Raw genomic sequence first — 15,007 nt, 5'->3', positions numbered from 1 at the left:
AAGCAAAGCCAGCCTCTCAGCTCCCGGAGCCACTCTTTCCCCTACTTAAAGCTGGAAGGCGGAGGCCAGCAGCCAGGAGCCGGGTCCCTTCCGAGGTTAATGGACGGCCGGGGCAAGGAGGGGCAGGCTGCGTTGCCTCTCTCCCACCAACTGCCACCACTCTGTCTTATCTTTCCCCACTTTCTCCCCAGCCACCCGGGTTAAGCAGAAATTCCCAGACTCAGAAAGGGCTAAGAGCTGAGAGGAACACTCCAAATTTTTTTTTATTTTATACAAAAAAAAGGCATGTTTAGCAAAAAGCCCCCTGAGAAAAGAGAGGTTATGGCCCAGGAGACAAGGCAGGGAGGTGACAGGCCTTCTGAAGGCCTGCTGGGGGAGAAGGGGTCTGGGACAAAGTGGTGAGAAGTCCTGGGTAAGTGCTGAGTCGTGGGGGCTACAGGAAGAAGAAAACTCCAGTTGCATCAACACTGACGGCAGCTCATGAGTGGGACTCACAGTGACCTCGCTGCTAAGTATTCCGGGGGTTCCAAGTTAGTGCTGCCAACGAGTGAGAGCCACCCCCTGGTTCCTGGAGAATACCCACCAAGGGACACAGGACAGGAAGTGCAACTCGGGGTGAAGGCCAGGGAGAAGCAGGTGCCCTGCAGTGGCCAGGAAAGGTCCAGACTCGAGGCGGAGGTGCTTCCTGTTACGTGCGGGCGTTCCGCTCTGTCTCCGCCAGGCACTCTCTGACTAGGGCCCGGGCATGGATGATGCCTGGGGTGGGGGTGGGAGTGGGGATGGGGAAGTAACATACAGGGTCTCAGTGACCCTCCAGTCCCACCCACCCCCTCCAGAAGACCCCTCCCTCCCCACCCGCTTTCCCTTCAGTTAGAGGGACCATAATCTAAAGAAAGGCTAGATGAGATTTGGCTAATCCTCAAATGTATCCTGTTGAAATACAAATTCCCTGGTCCCTCCCTGGAAACCAACTAATTTTCAATTCAGTTCAATACACCTATGGATGGTAACCCTGCCCCTAGTCTAGGCTGGGCTGGGCTCAGGTGGCCTCCAGGGGTCCGTCCTTCCTGGGGGTGGGGGCCTGGCCTCACTCACCTCTCTTCAGGCGCTCCATGGCGCTCTTGCTGCCAGCATAGGTGGGCCGGATCTCTTTGCCCATCTCCTCTATGACCGACAACAAGTCCGTGTAGGTGCTCTGGGAGCCCTGGGCGCCGGGTGGCTTCATTGCCTATGTCAAAAGAGAACAGGGTAGTGAGCTCAGGCCCTGGGGCAGATTGCCAGCCCCCAGCCATAGGCAAGCTCTCGGCCCCACTCACCTGCACATAGCCCATGGAGGGCGGTCCAAAGTCGTTAAACAGTGGTCTGAAAGGGGCAGCAGCTCCAGGCACCGAGCCCGATGGCGAGGGGACACTTCCGGCTGCAACAATGTGCGAGTTAAGAAGGTCAGAGCGGGACAGGGACTTTTCTTCCTAGCGTTCCAAGCCCCCGACTGGCCCGATTCCTTCCAAAGGGATGCTCATTCCGGGATGCTCAACTTCAGGGACAAACCCCTCCCCCTGCATCCCACCAGACCCTTACGCGACCACGCCCACTTCCCAGGCAAACAAACTGAGGCTCTGGGAGTGTAGGTGACAGGCCCAGAACTGCTCCACTCAGGGCCGTCTTCTTTTCGAGACCTCGACCGCCCGGGCAGACGAACAAGGATGGAGCTGGATCCTCACCTGTAGGGACTGGGGTGCCGGGCCCAGGGGTGCTGGAGCCCGGGGTGCTGCTGGGGGCGGGGGCGATGGGTTTGTAGGACATCCCCAACTCTTGGGTGCAGCGGACGCCGGCCGGCCGCTCCTCCGGGGTTGGCTGCCTGGCCACTCAGCTGCGCTCTGATTGGCAGGCGGGCTGCACGCCCCTAGTAAATAGAGCTCTGGCCGGAAGGGCGGACAGGCACAAACGCTCTCTCACTCCCGATTGGTGTGCAAAGATGTCACTCGGACCTCCTCATTGGCCGAGACCGGCCCCAATAGGCCGCAACCGCTGCCGATTGGTCGCTGCCTTCCGGACCTCGCACCTGTCTGCTTCGGATTGGGCGGTGCCCGTCGCCCTCTGCAATTGGAGAGTTCGCGGCTCGGCACCGCGCGCTCTCAAACCGATTAGTCCCAAGACTCGAGAGGCGGGGCCTCGGAGCCGGGACCGGAGTCCAGCCGCCGGCGGTTCCCCCTGAGGGGTCTTCAAAGGTGCGGGCACGGCCCCCGCGCCTCACTCGCGTTGCTTCGCACGTCCGCTCCGCGCCGCCGGCCTCGGTTCAGCGGGGGTTGCTGTAGCCTCGGTCCATGTGGGCTGCTGTTACCGCCGCCAAGGAGCGCGCCTTTCCTCCGCCCGGGACGCCGGAGGACGCAGGGCTTTGACGTTCCGAGCCCTGCGTCTCACCCCGTGCGCTTTTACGTCACCTTTCGCCGGTTCAACAACCTGTTCCCGATCTGCGCACGCGCCCTCCGAAAGCATTCGTTTGTTTCTATGGAAACGGGTCCCTCACCCACACCACCGGCGCACCTATTCCTCCGAATTGCCTTGTTCTCGGGTCTAGGCTAGTGTTGGATCCAAGGGCGACTCAGAGACCCTTCAGTCTGCTCCTCCAAGGCCCCCCGCGTAATGACAATAGTTGGAACAGCTGACCTTTGTTCAGTGCTGACTGCATGCCAGGCCCCGTAGCCAAAGAGAGGATGGACTGGAGTCAGGATGACAGTGCGAATCGCACATCACCCCCACGAGCGATTTTCTCTTGGGCAAGTTGCTTACCTCCATATGCCTCAGTTTCTCCGTCTATAAACGTGGAGACGCTAATCACTACCTCACAGGGTTGTCGTGTGGATTAAATAATTATTTATAAAGTGTTCATTGTTTTCTTCTCTTTTCTGTCCCACTCCAGTGCCTCCAAATCCTTCCATTTTTTTCCACCCAGAACCTTCCCCTCAAATCTCATTCCTCCCTACCCTAGATCTTACACTCTCTCCAAACACTAACCCTTTCTCCCAGGCTACTTCTCCCTGAAAACTGTCTTTGTGTGCCCTCCATGCCTCCAAGTCTATAGTTTTTCTCATCCCCAGGACATTCATTCACTCATCCAACAAACGTTTTCTTTCTTCTTTTTTTTTTAAATAACTATTTGTCAATGGTTAAGTACCACAATAGATACTGTTTTTTTCTTTTTAAAAAATATTTTTATTTCAGAGAGAAAGGGAGAGGGAGAGAGATAGAAACATCAATGATGAGAAAGACTTATTGATTGGCTACCTGCTGCATGTCCCCTACTGGGGATCGAGCCCACAACCCGGGCATGTGCCCTTGACCTGGAATCGAACCCAGGACCCTTCAATCCCCAGGCTGATGCTCTATCCACTGAGCCAAACCAGCTAGGGCATCCAACATTTTCTGACTCTGTCCTATCTCCCAAGCCTTTGCTAGACATTGATATGGAAATGAATAGCCACAGCCTCTGTCCTCAAGGAGCTCCTATTCTCAAGGAAGACACAGGCAAAGGCACACAGTGCAGTAAGAGAGTGTGGAGGCTGGGACAGGGAGCATCGTGTTTAGCTTAATATAGATACAGTTGGTGACATGTAGCAACATTTATAAATGTATATATATACACAGGTTACTGTATACACATATCTCCTCACACTGTATCAGCTGAGAGGGCCTAGAAGCAATCTAGTATCCAGCTCTTTGTTTCTAACACCATTCTCCAATAAAATGAACCAGAGTTCCTTGCAGAAATGGCTGATTCAAGGACTAGGGCAGGAAATATACAACCTGATCCCAGGGCATTTTGTAGTGAAGAAAGTAATAAAATGCTGAAAAACAAAACAAAACCCCAAAGGAGAGTTAACTTGGGGTGGTGAACACACAATGCAGATGGTGTGTTACAGAATTGTCACCTGAAGCCTACATAATTTTATTGACCAATGTCATCTCAATAAATTCAATTAAAAATATCAAAGAAAAAACAATAAATCAGTAGAGAGAAAAAAACAAACCTACACTGATTGGGGTATGTGAAAGGGAGACAGGAGCACACTGAAAGAGCTTCCAATGGCCCAAACTGGGACTGTCTGAACAACAGAATAAATGAAATAGTATTGGATTATAACTTAAAGTACAGAATAAATACCTATGAGTCCATATGAGTGCAAACACATGATTGACTGAATAAGCAAATAAATGAATAAGTGGGGGAGAAGAGACCAATCTTGCATACAGAAGAATCCCAATTCCAAATAATTTATGTCGATACTCTGCTCTTAAACGTGGGCTATGCATGGTGATTTCCTTCCAAAGAATATAGTATGCAAAGAGAGAAAAAAAGAGTAATTCTATAGTATAGAAATCTGATAAACACTGCCTCTAGCCAGCTGATCAAGGTCAACATCAATAGTGATGTCATGTTGGTAGTACGCACCGTTGGTATGAAAGATGAGAGCGGCACCTTGTCTCTGTGCTCTTCCTCCCCCAAACCCATAACTACGACGAACCATGAAGGAAACAGACAAATTTCAGTTCAGAGACATTATGTAAAATACATAAAGTACCTGACCAGTCCTCCTCAACACTGTCAAGATCATAAAATGTAAAAAACAAAGTCTGAGGAAGCATCAACCAAGAGGGGCCTAAGGAGACATGGTGTCTAATGTAACGTGGTCCTGGATGCTGTGGAACCGAAAAAGGGCCATCCGGAAAAAAACGGTTGAAATATGCATAAAATGTGGGCTCAGCCAATAGTAATGTATCAGTATACGTTCATCAGCTGTGACAAATGTGCCCTTCTAATGTACAATGTGACTAATGGTGTAGTGGTTACTTTTATGTGTCAACTTGACAGGATCCTGGGGTTCCCAGGCCTGTGGTCAACCGTGATTCTGGGGGGTCTGTGAGGGTGTATCTGGGTGAGATGAACACCTGTTGAATCAGTGGACTAAGCCAAGCAGGTTGCCCTTCCCAGTGTGGTGAGCCTCATCCAATCAGCTGAGGACCTACATAGAACAGAAAGGCGGAGCGAGAGGGAACTTCACCGGCCTGCCTGTGGAGCTGGGACGCCGGTGTTCTCCGGACCTCAGTCTGGAGCCCATGCCATCACCCTTCCTGGGTCTCAGGCCTCCGGGCGTGGGCTGGAACCGCACCACAGGCTGTCCTGGGCCTCCAGCGTGCTGACTGCAGGCTTGGGGACTGCTCAGCCCTCATAATAACCTGAGCCAATTACTTATAATAAGTATCTTCCACATACACATACACATACACATACACATACACATACACATACACATACACACCTCCTATTGGTTCTGTTTCTCTGGAGAACCGGGCCTAACACATAGAAGAAGCTGGGTTTGGGGTATATGGGAACTCACTGGACTGTCCTCGAAATAATTCTGTAAACCGAGAACTGTTCTAAAATAAGTTCTGATAGAATGATGGTTACCTGGGTGCATACACAGGTAAACATTCATTGTACTATCCTCAGATTTATACGCCTCCCGGAATGCATGTTATACTCACACTATTTAAAGTAGACTTAAGTAGTTGAGACCTTCTGGGCTTGCAGCCTTGTGGGGTAAGAGGGCCCATGTGAGAACTGGTGGGGCTGTGGACACTTCCGGTGCCAGTATATACACTGCAGATAATTAAATCCATCCCAGCAACTCCCTCAAACCACCAACCACAGAGCCTCCCTGGCTGGGGGGCCACCGGGTGGTGGGAGGCTAACCCTGAGGGGGTTCCAGCCTTCCCCTGGCATGTACCCTCCAACCCCTGCGAAGAGGACAGACATCTCAGGAAGCAATGCCGTGTGTGCCAACTGGTGGAGGGTGTCAGAAGGAGGACGGGCCATGGCTCCCAGTGAAGCCAATGGCCTGCGGCAAGTCCTCCCCCACAGGCCTGCCAGACTGGCTGGCAGGAGAGATCGCCTAATTGGGGATTACGGATTAATTGGGATCTTCCAGGAGAGTGATGTTGAGCTGCTGCAGCCAGGCCTGGCACCTCGGTGTGCAGGCTCTGGGCTGGGCAGGGCACGGTGGCTGCCCACCTGCTCGGCCCCAGGGCCATTGCGCTGGCCGCAGTGACGATGAAGACCAGGTACGGGGCTGACGGTCAGCCGAGCTCTGCAGACCAGGCCTTTGCTATAGCTGGAGGCCTGTCCTGGGTCCACCCTGACCCTCAGGCATCCTCTCTTGTTGGCACTGAGATGTTAGAGTCTCCAGGCCTGAGTGCCCCACCTCCCCTTCATCCTGACTGTATGGGACGATGCTAGTCCCTTGTCCTCCTGGAGGCTTCTGGTGCCAGGCACAGGGGTGGGTTCATCTGAGAACCATGGGGGATCCTGGCTAGTTCCTGAATATTTTAGGGAGAATAATCTGGCAGCGTGCCCTACATGGCCCAGGGGGAGAGATGTCAGTGGCGCTGTGTGACCTCTAGCAAGTCACTTAGACTGGGCCTCTGGGTTTCCTCAATCTGGAAAACGGGGCATGAAGACGAGAGGAGGGTTGGGGTGAGCAGATGTGTCATTCGGGTCCCCCAGGAAGCACAGTGAGATGAAGTTAGGAATGCAAGGCAGAGAAAGGCAAGAAAGCAAGGTGGCAGGAGGCCTCAGCTGTGAGGCCAGCCTGGCCATGCCTCAGCGAATGTAAGGGGAGTTCGCAGCGGAGACCGCCCCGGAGAGGAACCTCGAGTAGGGCAGAAATGTGTGTGTTCTGGCGCCCTCCACGCTGGGCCAGTGGCTGGGGGCTCGGAAAGAGCTGTCTTCTGAAGGGACCCACAGCCAGAGCCCAACAGCGTCGTCTCTTCCTAGCCGAGAAGTAAAGCTGGGAAGAACTCAAGTTCCCTCTCAAAGGGCTCTGAGCAGCACCCCTCCCAGAGAGAATGAGATCGATCTTGGGAAAAGCCCTCACACATTTGCTCCACCCTCTAGACCAGTGATGGCTAACCCTGTGAGCTCGGCGTGCCAGCATTTTGAAAAACCCTAACTTAACTCTGGTGCCGTGTCACATATAGAAATTTTTTGATATTTGCAACCATAGTAAAACAAAGACTTATATTTTTGATATTTATTTTATGTATTAAATGCCATTTAACAAAGAAAAATCAACCAAAAAAATGAGTTCGCATGTCACCTCTGACACGCGTGTCATAGGTTCGCCATCACTGCTCTAGAGCAATCCTGGGTCTGGCAGGGGCCCTTCACAGGATGAGGGCCCCCACGCACCCAGCTCTGGGAGAAGCAGGCTGGTTTACTCGTTCAGGGACCTTTCCGGACACTTGCTGGGGGCCCAGGATCCATTGAGGGCCCCTGCTCACCCAGAGCTCACAGTCCAGGGGGCTTGTGACCCAGGACTTAACCTCCGGGGGCCAAATACTGGGTCCTCCAGGGTGAGGAAATGAGAGGCGAAAGCCATCTCCCCAGGTCTGACGGTACTTTATTGTCAGAGAAACAGAGATGGTCTTGGTGGGGGGGTGGGGGAGTGGGGGTGGGTGAGGGCAGGCAAGGGCATTGCACACAGATGGGGGGTGGGGGGAAGAGGCAGAGGGTCCCAGCTGGAGGCAGTGGGCTTCCAGGAACACACTCGTGGGCAGTGGCTGTGGTCTCAAGTCCTCTCCGCTGCCTCCAGCTTCTGCGCAGGCTCAGCGAGACATCATTCGCACAAACTCTGCCAGGACAAAGAGGAGGTTTCGGGTCTGCTCTGTGGACCCCAGTAGAGGGGGGGCCCACATACGGGCCTTGAGGTGTGAGGGAGTGTGGTCAAGTGAGTCTCCTGCATCTGATCGGTAACAGGTCTGTCTCTAGGCCAAGAAGAGGGGCTTTGTCTGGTGGACAGAAAACATCGTGTAACTCAACTATTTTCTCTCTGCTTTGGCTGCTAGGAAGCTCAGGAGCAACTCTGGGGCTGCATCCTGATTTTCCGCGGCTTCTGTGATGACCTGACCCCTGTGCTCCCTCCGTGTCGAGGAGGAGCTGGGTCCGGATTGGGCTGCCTGGATTCGGATCGCTGCTTCATCTACTTCCTGTCGCTGAGCACTGACACTTTCCTAGGAACTGACTGACTGGCTTCTGGCTTCTCCGGTTCACGGGAAGATAAAGCTCCTCCCTGCTGGGTCCTCCTGATGATTTCCTGGGAGAGGATTGGGGCGCTTCGCTCAGGCCTGGCCCACAGCAAACGCTCTGCCTCTATTGTTCTTTCTCTGTTAGAAACCTCCCAGGGGGTGTGGTGGCCGGCGGTACCTTCAAAGTCGATCAGGCCGTCCCCGTTGAGGTCAATGTCCTGAAGGATCTCGTCCACCTCCCGCTGGGTGAGGCGCTCCCCCAGCAGGACCTTGAGGGCCGCCCGGAGCTCGCCCAAGCTGATGCAGCCATCCCTATTGGTGTCAAACTGCGGCGGCGAGGAATCGTTCAGTCACCCAGCCCCTCTCTCACCGCACACAGCAGGCCCCACGCGCCCTCAGCCCTGGGGCCTCACCTCTCGGAAGGCATCCCGCAGCTCCCGCACGCCAATCATGTCTGCCGTCTCGGCCAGCAGCTTGGGGCCCATCAGCTCCACAAAGTCTTCAAAGTCCACCTTCCCGCCACCTGGGGGCCGTGCTCATCAGAGATACTGGCCGGCCCTGGCCCTCCTCTGTAACTGCCCTTCTCCCTCCGGGCCCCACAGGCGGGGCCATCTGTGGTTTTGATGACTTTCCTTAATTTCCTGAAGAGTTTGGTTGGGTTCAAGCCCTGGCTCCAATGACCTGGCTGTGTGACCTTCGGCAAATCACTTAACCTTTCAGAGACTCAATGTCCTCATCTAACAAATGGGAATAGAGGTCCTGCCCTGCCCACCTCATAGGGATGGAGGCAGAGTCCTTGCCTTGAGAATGGCCGAGGTCTGGGCTCTGGGGCCAACCAGCAGGCATCTCTGTGCCTGGGCTGCCCAGCTGCCCTGGCCTGGCCTCTGGAGAAGTGGGGATGGGGGGGTCTGAGGCACTTACTGATCTGCTGTGAAATCTCGATGAGCTCCATCTCAGTGGGCATGTAGCCCATCGTCCGCATGCAGGCGCCCAGGTCCCCATAGCCGATGTAGCCGTCCCGGTCTCGGTCAAACTCCTGGAAGGCGGCCTGCAGCTCTGCCAAGTAGGGCAGGGTCAGTCCTTCTCCAATGTCCCCCTGGGTCCCAGCGCGGATCAACTCACCCTTCTCTCCTTGGTCTAATCATTCCCTCCGTCTAAACATCAGTCTCTTTGCTGCCTCAGGGCCTTTGCACATGCTATTCCTATAATTCATTCTTTCAGCAAATACTTAAGGAGCATCTGCTATGTGCCAACCTCTGCTCTAGGTAGTGGGAATATGACAATGAAGAAGGAAAAAGAAGAAAGGAAGGAAGGAAGGAGGGGAGGGAGAAAAGAAGGAAGGAAGGAAGGAAGGAAGGAAGGAAGGAAGGAAGGAAGGAAGGAAGGGAGGAAGGGAAGGAAGGGAGGAAGGGAGGGAGGAAGGAAGGAAGGAAGGAAGGAAGGAAGGAAGGAAGGAAGGGAGGAAGGGAGGGAGGAAGGAAGGAAGGGAGAAAGGAAGGGAGGGAGGGAGGGAGGGAGGGAGGGAGTAGCTCACATTCTGGAACACTCTCCCCTCCTCTTGGTCCTCCTGTCATGTACTAAAGGAAGTCTTCCCTCTAAAGTCAGAGCCTGCAGCCCATTGCACTCGTAGTTGAGAGCACTGAGCCGTCTGCACTTGCTGACGTATTGACGTCCGTCTCCAGAGGACACAGGCCGGTCTGTCTGGTTGGCCATGTTCCCAGAGCTCAGCACAGGACCAGCCGGTGCCTAGGAACTGCTTGCTGAACAAACACAAAAGGGACCCAAGACCCACCTGGCCAGTGAGACCAGGCAGCTGGCAGCTGGGGGTTCTGTCGGCCCATCCCTGCTCGGTCTGTCCCGTCTCCTCGCCCAGGGCCCCTGCAGCCTCCTTTTGGCTCCTAGTTCCTCCTGGAGACTGCTGAGCGCACCCCGCTCCGTGTGCACCCCCACGTCCACCCCTCCAGACACTCTAGTTCTTTCCAAACCCTTTACCTTCGATCTCCTCCGGCCGCAGCTCCCGGTCCTGAGGGGCACAGAGGGGTTAGGAAGTCCCTGGACCCCTTGTTTCTTGTTCTTTGGGGCTCTCCAGTCAGCCTCCAACACCCCTACACAGGGCCTGTGTCTGACCCCGCCAGGCCTCTCCCAGGGCTCTCCCAGGGCCTCCCCCCCCCCACCCTCTTCTAGGGCCCGGAGCCCATTGGCCGGAGGTGGGTCTGGTTTGGTGGCCTCGATGTCACCCTTTGTCTCCTAGAGACCCTGCCACCTCCATGCCCATCCCCTGGGTGGCTGTCTCTGATGTTTCTCTGGGTCTCTCTCTGCCCGCTCCCATCTGTGTGCCTTTGCTCCGACCTCCCCCCTCAATCCTCTCCCCCGACTCAGGGAGAGGCACAGCGAGGGAACAAGGGCAGCACAGCGGCAGGCGGGCGTGGGGGATGGGGGGGGCGCTGTACATACAAGCTGGGTGGCGGCGATGCTGGGCCGCAGGAAGATGCAGGCAGGCCCCACCAGGCTGCTGAGCACCGAGTAGCCCTGGACGCCCCGTCTGGGGCCCCCCAGCTCCTTGGGGCTGTGGGGGGAACCCCCTGGGCGGGAGCCGGGCCACAGCCAACTGCCCTGCAGCAGAGCCGGCCATGAGCTGGGGCAGTGGCTCCTCTGCACCCTGACCCACCAGCCTCTCCTGACGTTGGCACCTGGTACAGGAGAGAGGGGCCCTCGCCTATTGCCACTCTAGGCTGGAGGGGCCCCCCCTTACTGTGCAGTTGGGCAAACTTAAGGCTCAGGAAGGGCAAAGGACTTGGCCAAGGCCACTCAGAGAGCCAGAGGCGGAGCAAGACCTTGAGCTCAAGCTCTGGGTCCCCCAGCAGAGAGCAGGGTCGGCCAGCAGGATGGGCAGCTGGGGGCCTGCTGAGCTTGGCGGGGGGGGGGGGACCCAGTGGGAACCAGCCCCCCATCCTCCCCCCCGCCCCCCTCTAAGCCCTGCCCCGCCTCACACAGGGCCCTGCCCACCCACCTGACCCTCCCAGGGTCCAGCCCAGGCTCCTGGCCGTGGCTGCTCCCCCTTCGCCCCCTACCTGAGGTCCCCAGTGTCGGGGCCGCTTGGCACAGTTTCCCATGGGCCCAGGAACCATGCCAGGCCTGGCGTCCAGGGCCGCCGGGCTGGGCCTCTCGGAGGCCGTGGGCTCCCGCCAGCCCCAGCTGCTCCCAGTGAGTCTGAGAGGCCGGCAGGGGATTTTCCAAGGGTTTTGTGGAGAAGATCGGGGGCGGGTGGGCAGGCGGGGAGCCCTGGGCACAGGGGCTCGGGTCCTAATCCGGGATTATCTCTGAGTGTCTTTGCTGGTGGGGGGGCCGCGAGCGCCCCAAGGCCCCTGGGCTGCGCAGCCTCCCCTCGCTCACTCCTGAGGGTCCTGCAGACACCCGTCCGGCGTCCCTCTCCTCCCCCCGCCCCCTAATCTCTCCCCATCAGGACAGACTGGGTTTCTTCAGAAGCAGGGCCTGCACCTGGGAGGCAGACGCCAGGCGGTGGTGCAGGGCGGCCCCGGGCATCCCTCCTGTCGGAAGGGTGGGTACCGGGCGGTGTGACCTCTGCAGACCCTCCGCTCACTGCCTGTCCTGAAAGGAGGCCTGGGAAGCCCCTGCCTCTTCCTGCCAGGCCCCGGCTCTCACCTCGGAGCACCTGCCTGCCCTCCCGCCCTCGGCACTGCTGGCCGGCCCCCTGGCCCTCGCCGCTGGATGAGGAGCTGACCAGCCGGCTCTGGGGCCAGGGCCTGCGGAAGGGCTCAAGGGAGGACAGGGCGGGAGGGGCTCCCGGGTCAGCACGCATTTCAGGGCTTCCTCCCGGCTGGGCGCGGCCTGGGTCTGTCCTGCAGGGCCCCAGTTGGGGAGGGGGTCCCCTCTGTTTGCTCATGGTCCCCTCATTGGGGATAAGCCCACAGCCCTTTCCACTTTACCTGCCCATAGGCCGCCTGCACCTGGGCCTCCAGCTCCCGCAGCAGGAGCCGCCGCCTGGTGACTGCGGGGCTGGCAGGGGCCTGGCTGGGCCCCGCAGTGTCCTCAGAGGGCTTGGGGTCCCCCGGGGGGAGGCTGTCACCCTCTGGGCCCTGAGGAAGGGCCATGGAGACGAGGGCTTGGCCCCTCTTGCTGGCCGAGGGGCACCGCCCCACTCCGGTCTCCCCGGTCCTGCGGGAGGGGGCTTCGTGGCAGCGGGGCCCCTGCTTCTCTCCTCCCTGCCCCTCCCTCCATGCGCTGGGGGCCAACCAGCAGGCATCTCTGTGCCTGGGCTGCCCCAAGTCCCATATCCCATCTCTCCTAGCTCCCCAGGCCTCTCAAACAGCGCCTCGCTCCAATCCTAGCCTTCCCTCCCCCCTCCAGCCTCCTGCTGGCCCCACCGCACCTGGGCCCCGCAGGCTCGTGCAGACCCGGCACCTGGCCCTGGGCTGCGGCTTCCGGACCTCCTGCGCCCACGCCCCTGTCTGCCCTCTGCTCCGTGGTGGTCTCTGTCTGTCTCTCCCGCAGTCCCTCTCTCCAGCCCTGCCCTGCCGGCATGTGCCCAGCAGGTCTGTGGCTCTCGGACCATCTCTCCGTCCTCCCTCCCTCTGTTGCGTGGGGCCCCCCTCACAGTGGTCTTTCTGTCTGTCCATCCTGGTTCTCCTACTTCCCCCGCCCTGCCAGCAAGGCTCCTGGATTGTGGAAAGACAGGCCCCCCAGCCTCACTCCACACCCCACTCCCCTCCTCATGGCACCCCCGCTGAGCCTCTGCTGACCTCCACCCTCCTGCTTCTCAGCGAACAGGAACAGGACGGGGGTGACCAGCAGCCCCCCTTCCTCTCGTGCCTGTGTGTCCCCAGACCACTTACCACCAGCGCCTGCTCCTCACCTCCCGGAATGAGGTCAGCTGTCCTGTCGGCCCTGCTCTGGGCCCCTCATGATTTATTCACCTGCCCCCCCCCGGCTTTTGTCCGAGGGAACCAGATCCTGCCAGAGGCCTGCCACCTGAGCTGCTGGCCTGGCCGCTCACGGCCACGCGTGCCCGTCCATTCATGTCCATTCATGCATCCTCCGCAAGCACCGAGGCCGGCTGAGACCCAGACCCGGGCTGGCTGCTGGGGCCGCACGGCACACCCAGCGGCCCAGGGCCCTGCTCGCAGGCACATCTCACGCAGAAAGGGGCCCACAGACCACGTCTCCAAGTGCTTGGGGGGCTTCGCAGAGGAGAGGAGGGCATGGGGCGCCATTCTTGGCGTTGCTCACACGTTTAGCCTGGGCTTGGGGTCGGCTGTGAGCTTGGCGAGCTCCGGGTGCTGGAATCCGCAGGATGAGTCGGTGGAGGCCCTCAGGGAGGAGGGGCAGTAGCCCCGGGAGAGGGCATGGGGGGCACGGGGTTGGGAACCATCTGAGGGGCTGAATCTTTAGCAAATGTTCGTGGAGCACCTGCGCATGCCTCCCTGGAGCTGGGACCCAGTCCCCGCCTCCCGGAACCTTCCATGGGGTGGGAGATGCGCGTTCAGCAAACTGTGGAGGGGTCTGTGCAGGGAAGGACCCAGCAGGATGCTGAGGAAGGGAGAGGGGACCTGGCTGAGACGGGGCCAGTGGAAGTGACGCGATGTGGGAGTGGCCGAGTGAGGGGGCAGGGGCCCCAAAGGCAGAGGACAGTTGCCACACAGCCCTGAGTGGGTCCGAGGGTCTGAGAAAGGGCCAGGGTTGAGAGGCTAGTGGGCGCAGGCCAGGTAGTCCAGGGCGGGAAGGGCTCATGTGTCCCTTCACGTCGATCATTTGGAGGCTCAGCCTTCAGCAGCCTTCAGCACCTCTGCACCTGCGCCACCTCTTCCCAGAGGCCAGGCAGCACTGCAAGCCCTCGGCTCCCTCTTCAAGGTCATAGGTGTGCGCCCTGGGTCACACCTTCCCCCACTTCATGTCCGAGTAACCACCTACGAGGTGAGAAGTGGTGAGAAAGGGGCGTTCCAAATAGAAGCCAAAGCAGGGGGGCTATGCTCGACAGGGTGTAGTGGGTAGGAGCATTCTCCATCGAGGAGCAAAGCCTTTCTAGGTGAAGAAAGCCTGGCTTGGAAGTCCTTCCTGGCTCGTGTCCAGTGAACAGCACCTTAAGGCGCTCACATGGGTGCCCTTGACTTGCCCAGCCTGACTTGGCCAAGCTGAGGTCCCAGCTGCAGTGTCCAGGGTGTCCCGGCGGATCAGTGGTTGACGTACAGGTGGATGGCGGGATGGTTGGGTGGATACGTGGGTGATTGGGTGGATGGGCGGATGATTTGATAGATTGGTGTTTGAATGGTTGGTAGATGGAAGGATGGATGGATAGGTGAATAGGTAGAAAGGTGAATGGATAGGTGGTTTTATTGGGTGGGTAGTTGGATGAATGGGTGGATAAATGGATGGGTGGATGTTTTGATGGCTTGCTGGTCAAATGTTTGGTTGTTGGATGGATGGATTATTGGATAGATGGATGTATAGATGGACATAAAGACAAATGAACTGCCGGTGATGAAGGTCTTCTCTTTATTAAAAGAGTCCATTAGGACTCTATCAGGAACCTGCAAGATTCTTTATCGTTTAATAAAAGCACCATGAGGCAGATCTTACCTATTTCGGTGTCTCCCATGATGTCTAAGCCACACATTGCCTGATACATGGTAACCAGTATGTGAGTGAAGACTTGTGTCTATCTATCTCCACCCCCCCGCCCCCACCCCCTGAGCTGTGATTCCTCTGATGACATTGATGATGGCTCCTTCTCCACTTGGTTCTCCCCAAGCCAAACCCAGGTTTGGCGCCCGCTAAGCACTAGACACAGCGCCAGGTTGGGATGGCACTTGGCACTTACCAGGAGAGCTAGAGTGGAAAGGACGGGGATAGCAACTGCTGGCGAGGGCTCGATCCCCAGTAGGATGCGTGTAGGAGGCAGTCGATCAGT

The 15,007-nt window shown here is 57.7% G+C and overlaps 2 protein-coding genes across 2 annotated transcripts; both read right to left on the bottom strand.

The window, feature by feature from the left end:
* Positions 1-270: 270 nt before the first annotated feature.
* On the bottom strand, positions 271-2,436 carry CDK2AP2 (cyclin dependent kinase 2 associated protein 2). Its single transcript, XM_006102491.3, has 4 exons — positions 1,722-2,436; positions 1,317-1,417; positions 1,096-1,228; positions 271-756 (listed from the first exon to the last, which is right to left on the bottom strand). Exons 1-4 carry the CDS (start codon positions 1,801-1,803, stop codon positions 689-691), a joined length of 384 nt encoding a protein of 127 aa, XP_006102553.1. The 5' UTR covers positions 1,804-2,436; the 3' UTR covers positions 271-688.
* Positions 2,437-7,502: 5,066 nt separating this feature from the next.
* On the bottom strand, positions 7,503-11,240 carry CABP2 (calcium binding protein 2). The gene is made up of 7 exons (XM_023743855.1): positions 11,154-11,240; positions 10,537-10,695; positions 10,075-10,105; positions 9,004-9,138; positions 8,496-8,605; positions 8,261-8,408; positions 7,503-7,688 (listed from the first exon to the last, which is right to left on the bottom strand). The coding sequence occupies exons 1-7, from the start codon at positions 11,208-11,210 to the stop codon at positions 7,663-7,665; spliced, it is 666 nt and encodes a 221-aa protein (XP_023599623.1). The 5' UTR covers positions 11,211-11,240; the 3' UTR covers positions 7,503-7,662.
* Between the last annotated feature and the right edge of the window lie 3,767 nt (positions 11,241-15,007).

The sequence above is a fragment of the Myotis lucifugus genome, unplaced genomic scaffold, assembly GCF_000147115.1.
Source record: "Myotis lucifugus unplaced genomic scaffold, Myoluc2.0 scaffold_415, whole genome shotgun sequence".
Classification (NCBI taxonomy): Eukaryota; Metazoa; Chordata; class Mammalia; order Chiroptera; family Vespertilionidae; genus Myotis; species Myotis lucifugus.
The sequence above is the reverse complement of the archived record's forward strand: the minus strand, read 5'-3'. Positions and strand labels throughout refer to the sequence as shown.

What these genes read in the sequence shown, in the direction of transcription:
- CDK2AP2 (XM_006102491.3), bottom strand. Translation starts at nt 1,803, where the DNA reads ATGTCCTACAAACCCATCGCCCCCGCCCCCAGCAGCACCCCGGGCTCC. An exon ending in CGGCACCCCAGTCCCTACAG is followed by an intron (nt 1,418 to 1,721) that starts GTGAGGATCCAG and finishes ACATTGTTGCAG; the next exon opens with CCGGAAGTGTCCCCTCGCCA. An exon ending in CCTCCATGGGCTATGTGCAG is followed by an intron (nt 1,229 to 1,316) that starts GTGAGTGGGGCC and finishes CTTTTGACATAG; the next exon opens with GCAATGAAGCCACCCGGCGC.
- CABP2 (XM_023743855.1), bottom strand. Translation starts at nt 11,210, where the DNA reads ATGGTTCCTGGGCCCATGGGAAACTGTGCCAAGCGGCCCCGACACTGG. An exon ending in GCATCGCCGCCACCCAGCTT is followed by an intron (nt 10,106 to 10,536) that starts GTATGTACAGCG and finishes TGTGCCCCTCAG; the next exon opens with GACCGGGAGCTGCGGCCGGA. An exon ending in GCGGCCGGAGGAGATCGAAG is followed by an intron (nt 9,139 to 10,074) that starts GTAAAGGGTTTG and finishes CCTACTTGGCAG; the next exon opens with AGCTGCAGGCCGCCTTCCAG.